At 35.7% G+C, this 6,896-nt stretch overlaps 1 protein-coding gene across 1 annotated transcript in view; it reads left to right on the top strand.

Annotated features, from left to right (window-relative positions):
* The first annotated feature begins 207 nt into the window (after window positions 1–207).
* TTC6 (tetratricopeptide repeat domain 6) overlaps window positions 208–6,896 on the top strand; it is a 44,780-nt gene continuing 38,091 nt past the window's right edge. The window contains exons 1-3 of the mRNA XM_014453244.2: window positions 208–217; window positions 637–797; window positions 5,763–5,897. Coding sequence (XP_014308730.2) covers window positions 208–217; window positions 637–797; window positions 5,763–5,897 — 306 coding nt within the window. The remainder of the gene's footprint in view (window positions 218–636; window positions 798–5,762; window positions 5,898–6,896) is intronic.

Raw genomic sequence — 6,896 nt, 5'->3', positions numbered from 1 at the left:
ACAATGTTTTTATCATACATATTTAAGTATACATAAATGTATTATAATTAATCTAATTACAAGTAACTCGTTCTAATAAACTTTGTTGTGGAAAAATTTTTTTTAACTGCTTAGAATTAAAAAGGCATTATTTCTTCCAGAGGACAATATCTTCTTAGGATGAAATGTTATGATCTTGCAAAGTTCACTATTTACCAAGTAGCAGAAATGAACAAAGGTAAATATAATTAATGCAAAATTATAATTGCCTTAACATAAAAGTTTTAAATGGTTCTTTAAAATTTTTATGGTATTTGCAAAAGCTATGCATAGATAGCTTGAAGGGTTCACTTGAAAATCGAAGTTAGATTTTTGAATCTTTAAAAGTTCCATTTCATTTGTACATAATCAATTAGTAAAATGCTTCAAAACAGTGAATTTTGTGAGAGAGGTTATTATAGGAAATACCAGGCTTACACTTTTAATTTTTGTGTGTGTGTGTTAGAATGTCTTATTGTTTGTTGATAGTAAATAGATTTTAGTATCATATTGATTTGTTAACTCACATTAAAATATAGATCATTGATTAAAATATTACATGTATTCTAAATCCTAGATACTTGGCAAAGGTATTGATAAGCTTTCCTTTTATTTTAGGTCTCATTGAGATGAGTCCTATACAGCAAGCTCTCATTTATTCATTTTGTGAAAACCATGACAAGGCCATTCAGGTGTTGGATGGGGCCACTTTGAATAAGCCTGAGATCAACATAATTATTCTATTAGCAAAAACCCAAATGAAGGCCAAGAGAACCAAGGTACAAAGTCTTGAGTAAGCTTACTAAGTCTATTAATGGAATTTTAATATTTTGCTTAGAATGACTGCTTGCATATCTTTTTATAAAACTAAATTATATCATTTATTTATTGATTCTTTTGTTAATTAACATTCAGGTTGTTTCTTTTTATTATTTTTCCCCCTCTTAAGAGTAGGGCTGCCCTAACCGGTTTGGCTCAGTGTATAGAGCACAGGCCCAAGGACTGAAGGGTCCCTGGTTTGATTCCAGTCAAGGGCACGCATATGTGGTTCCTGGCTCTTATAGGGCCCTGGTTGAGGCACCTGCAGGAGGCAACCAATAGCTGTGTCTCTCATATCAATGTTTCTGTCTCTCCTCCTCCCGTCCACTCTCTCTAAAAATCAATAGAAAAATATCCTTGGTGAGGATTAACAGCAACAATAAAAAAGTAGGGTTACTAAAAATATTCTTTTTCCTGTCTTCTGTTAACACGTGGAATAGTTTCCCAGGATTTCCCAGGAGTGGAGTTGTTGGTGTGTAGAGAATGTGAATGCCTAACTTTCAAGCTAATCATACATTGTTCCATAGGATTGTATCAATTTATTCTCCCACCTGCAGTATGAACGTCCTGCTAATCTGTATCTTCTACAATAATTGGTGTTGTCATGTTTTATTTTTGTCAGTTTGGAGGAGAAAGACCACTCCTTGTGGTCTTAATTCACATTCCTTAGTTTGAGCACAGATTTAACTTCTTTATATATGTTCATTAGGCACTCATATTTCCTAGTCTATCAATTTCCTACATACAATTTTTATCTTTTTCTTATCAATTTTAGGCATTTTAAAACTAAATTCTTTTATTAATTCTTGGTTGGCTATATGTTTGATACATATCTTCTTGCAATTTGTGGCTGTCTTATTTATTTATTTATTTATTTCATCATCCCTTTTGGCGAAAAGTTCTTAATTTTAATGTGGTTGAATATATCTATGTTTTATTTTGTTGTCATGACTTTTAAAAAAGTTGTTTAGGAATTTCTTCCCTACTCCAAGGTCATAAAGATAGTCCTATATTTCCTTCTAAAAGTTTATAAGTTTTACTTTTTCCATTTAAGACTTTACCTTAAATATATATTTTGAGTAGGAGACGGGATAAAATTTCATTTTTACCATATAGATATTTGTGTATCATTATCATTTATTGAAATGTTCTCCTTAACCCAAAGATCCAAAGTACAACATCTATCATATTACGTTTTTATATATGCATGGATCTGATTTTGATATCTCTATCTCTATTTTGTTCCTTGGGTCAATTTTTCAATTACTGGCCCAAGAGTATGATGTCTTAATCACTATAGCTTTATTGTAATTCCTGATATCTGGTAGAACAGGTGCCTACACAGTGTTCTCCAGGCAATTTCTGGTTATTATTGGGCCTTTACTTCTTCATATACATTTTAAATTCAGCTTGTCAAGATCCATTAAAAATTCCTTTGGAATTCTGATTGAATTTTATTGAATCTCTAGAATATTTTAGGGAGAGGTGACACCTTTATGATATTGATTCCTTTCAGAAATGCTACTATATTAACTTTAATCTCCCCTCATGCCCTCATTGCTCTGCTAGAAAACTGGGGTAACCTTTGATTGCTTCAGTGGATAGAGCATATGCTATCAATAGTGATGTTCTCTTGGTTCTGTATTCTAAATATCTCTCAACTCTACTTCCTCTCTTGATTTTTATGGTCATCACTCTAGTCAGAACATATTTATTTTATTTTATTTACTTTTATTTTATTTATTAAATTGATTGGGATGATATTGGTCAACATGAACATATAGGTTTCATGTGTGGGTTTCTATGTTAGAAGATTGGTATACTGCACCTTGTGCCCACCAACCAAAGTCAAATCTTCTGTCACCTTATATTAGGACCCCCTTCACTCCCCACCCCTTCCCTCTGACAACCACGACACTGCTGTTTGTGTTCATAAGTTTCAGTTTTATATCCCACATATGAATGAAATTATATGGTTCTTAGCTTTTTCTGAGTGACTTATTTCACTTAGTATAATGTTCTCAAGGTCCATCCATGTTGTTGCAAATGATGCTATTTAATCCTTTCTTATGGCTGAGTAGTATTCCATTGTGTATATGAACCACATCTTCTTTATCCAGTCCTCTATCGTGGGACACTTTGATTGTTTCCATGTCTCGGCCACCATGAATAATGCTGTGATGAACATGGGGGTGCATATATCTTTGTGAATACATGATTTTGACTTTTTCAATATATACACAAGAGTGGGATTGCTGGGTCATATGGTAGCTCTGTTCTTAATTTTTTGAGGAATCGCCAGACCCCTTTCCATAGTGGTTGTACCAGTCTGCATTCCCACCAGCAGCGAATGAGGGTTCCCTTTTTTCCACAACCTCTCCAACACTGTTATTGCTTGTCTTGTTGATAATGGCCACTCTAACAGGTGTGAGGTGGTATCTCATTGTAGTTTTAATTTATTTGCATTTCCCTAATTGCCAGTGAGGTTGAGCATCTTTTCATATATCTATTGGCTGTTCATATGTCTTCTTAAGAGAAGTGTATTTTCATGTCCTCTGCCTACTTTTTGATTGGGTTATTTGGTGATGAGTTTTATGAGTTCTTTATATATTTTGGAAATTAAACCTTTGTCGGAGGTACTATTTGCAGATATCAACTCCCATCTGGTTGGCTGCCTCTTTGTTTTGTCAGTTTCTCTTGCTGTGCAGAATCTTTTAGTTTGATATAGTCCCATTCATTTATTTTTTCCTGGTTCTGATATCACTAGTTCTTTCCTCTAACTGTTTGGTTCTGTTTTCTATGCTCAACAGTTTACTCTTAATCTCTTTAGTTGCATGCTTCATTTCCAGGATTTCTGAATGATTCTTTTTTAAAGTTTCATTTTCCTTGGTGAAATACTCATTTTGTTTATTGATTTGTTTTCTGAGTGTACTGAATTGCCTGTCAGTATTTTCTTATACCTCTTAGAGTATTTTCAGAACTGCAGTCTTGAAATCTGGACTTAGGGAATTATGTCAAGTGTGCTTTCTGAGGGTTTTTTTATTTTCTTTATGTCACATAATTCCATGTGTTCAATTGTGCTTTCTGGGGATTTTTTATTTTCTTTCTGGTCATCGTCATTACTGTGGTTCTTCATTTATTTGCTGTCCTCCTTTGTTTTTGCATTTATCTCTAAAGAGGTCTTTCTACTATTCTAGTAGATGGCACTGAATTGCAAGATTTTTATCTCTGTGCTCTCCCAGATTTGAGCCTTGGAGGCTTCCATAGGACAGTATCCACAGCTGCTTGGGAGTGGGGTTTGTTTTGCCCACCCCTGACCTCCATGGGTCCTGCCCCAATCACCCCCCCCCCCACCCCCGGAGATCAGTCACAGAGGGAAACAGCAATTCTACTGCAACAGTTCTCAGGTTACAGATAATATGCTCCTGGAGCCAATTCCAAGGACAATGGGAGGTGAGTTTTGGGAGTCTGTTCACTTTGTGATCACTGTTCACTTGCACTGCTCATGGGTATGACTTGGATACTGTTCTCTGGCCTCTTGAAGTTTGAAGTTCACCTGCTGGGGTGCCCTTCTGCAGCTCTCTGTTCCTCCTGCTGAAGGAAGTGCCTGCTACCACCAGCTTTCTCCCCTGAGCTTCTGGCTGCAGGGCCGCATCTGCGGACCGTCTATGCTTTCTTCCCTTCTAGTTTCCCCATTTATCCCCCAATGCCCAGCTTTAGGTGTTATTTTGCTTGAATTATAACAACAGTGTTGCACCCTTCCAAGTGTTCATCTACACAGCAGCTGTAGTGCTGTTTTCAGAATGTAAATAAATATGCCTTACCTGCAAGCCCCTAAGAGGTATTGAAAAGACTTTTCAGAGCAGTGAGAGAGAGGTGGACATCAGCTAGAGGAGGAAGCAGGAGGAAGTGAAGATGTATTCTTTTACATTTAAATGAGAGGAAAGACTTTATGGACTCATGGGGACAGTGAAGGGGCAGAGATCCAAAAGAGGAAGGACATTACAGGTTGTACTCAGGTCAGGCAATGGGGTGTAGGGCACAGCTTGAGTTAGCTCTGAAAAGATGAAGAAAGGAAACCATTCGAAGACAGGAGAGAAAGAGATGGAAACGGAGGAAGGAATAGATACATGAAAAGTTAAAAGGAAGGAAATTGAGGTGATGATTTTTCTTATGTCCAGGTCAAATGTTGAGGGTGGGGATGGAAAGATGGATGCTGCGGTGGGATATAAACATGTGGAGAAAATGCTAAATTTTTTAAATCGACACTTAGCATATCCAAGTTAAATCTCACTGTTTCTTTTGCAATGTAATAGAATTAAGAAAATGGGCTAAAGGGTCACAGGATTTTTGGTTTCTAAGATGTACTTCAGTTAGCTAATTTTGAAAAGGCATTTCTATCTGAAAATGTGAATTTTTCTCATTAATGCCTTTCAAGTATTTTGATTAAATAGTTTAAATGGGTGATTTTTGATGTTAGTTTATTTTCTGGTGTCAGTGGAACTCTATTAACAGCACAGCAGGACAAAACAAAGGCTGAGTAAAACCACGTCAGATATTATCATTGGAGATTTTCTACTCCCTAAAAGCTGCCCAGTATTCCTTTCAGGAAAATTATAGGAAATTGGTCATAAACTAGTCTACAGGTTTAAATATAATTTAAGACTACAAGAAAATAATCCTTAGAATTTAGAAAGTGTAGTTCCAAAAGTCCTCATGGATCGCCTGCTTAAGCACTGGCTCTAGGATAGGCACCTCATGGGATGTGCTGCGATCAGAGAGGCAATGGTCTTCTCACGGTGTATGGACAAGATCTGTACGTGAGCAGGGCTATGTGCTCAGGACTCCTTTTAACGTTTAAGGTTGTCATGTTAAGTAAACAGCAGGAAGAAACGTTCTCAGCCCCCTCTCTCTTTACCCTGTAGGAGGCTGTGAAGCTGTTTAAAAAGGCGTTGGATGTCTGTTCTCATTCTGAGAGAGGACCCCATGCCTTAGAGGCGACAGTGGACTGTCTGTATAACTTGGGTCTTTGTTACATGGATGAAGGCAATTTGCAAACGGTATTTTGTATATTTAGCAACTTAGGTTACTTGTGATTTTAGAAAATGCTTGCATTTAGTTCTATTTCAGAAGGTTACTTCTACAGGAAGTAACCAATACAGTAGACCAATGCTTCTTATAAGGTGTGGCTTGTTACAGACAATATGTATCCTACAATACTACTGCAGTTTTATTTACCCAACATGTTTTATTTGATGCTTATTTGTCAATAGTATTGTAAAGACTAATGTATGTTTTTCACCAAAACAACCTAACTGTAAGAAATTATTATAGCAAAATAATTTCATTACATTAATATAAATTTACCTATTAAATTTAAGTACTTTAAACTGGGTGATTCATTCTAATGTAGAATAAGTGGAAAATGATTAGCACACTGATTTCTCTTAATGATGACTAAAAATTCAAAGATTGAAACTGGTTATTTAAATAGCCAGATTATCCTTGAAAACCAGTTGAGTCAATATTTACATACTTATTCAATATTTGGCTATTTTACAGAAGCCCCCATTTCAAAATTGTCCAATATGTAAAATTATTGTTATTTTCTAATGGCTAATGTTGAATATTTCACAACTGTATCTTCATACACACACACCATTCCTATCCTTATGTTCAGAGGAGTGGACGGTGTCTAAAACTTGCATCTCAAACCTCGAAACAGAGTTGCACTTGATTAGTTGTTCCATTAAGAAATTCTAATAAGTATAAGATTGATTACAAATCTTTTCCATGTTTTTAACCCTTTTGTTCAACCAGCATTAAAACTAACTTTGCTCTACAATGTTGGGGAAAATTTTGGGGTTCTATCATTCTGAAATTTCATAGCTATGCATCTGCTATGAAATGTTTGGGCCCCCTGGAAGACAAATGTGCTGGTTGTGATTTCTTTGAAGGAACACAATATGAAGAATAATGATTAAAATTACACGCAAAATTACTGAAATCTAACAACTTGGACTGTACAGACATTAATCTGGGAATAAGGGGCTAGGAAG

This window comes from Myotis lucifugus, unplaced genomic scaffold, assembly GCF_000147115.1.
Source record: "Myotis lucifugus unplaced genomic scaffold, Myoluc2.0 scaffold_22, whole genome shotgun sequence".
Taxonomy (NCBI): Eukaryota; Metazoa; Chordata; class Mammalia; order Chiroptera; family Vespertilionidae; genus Myotis; species Myotis lucifugus.
The sequence above is the reverse complement of the archived record's forward strand: the minus strand, read 5'-3'. Positions and strand labels throughout refer to the sequence as shown.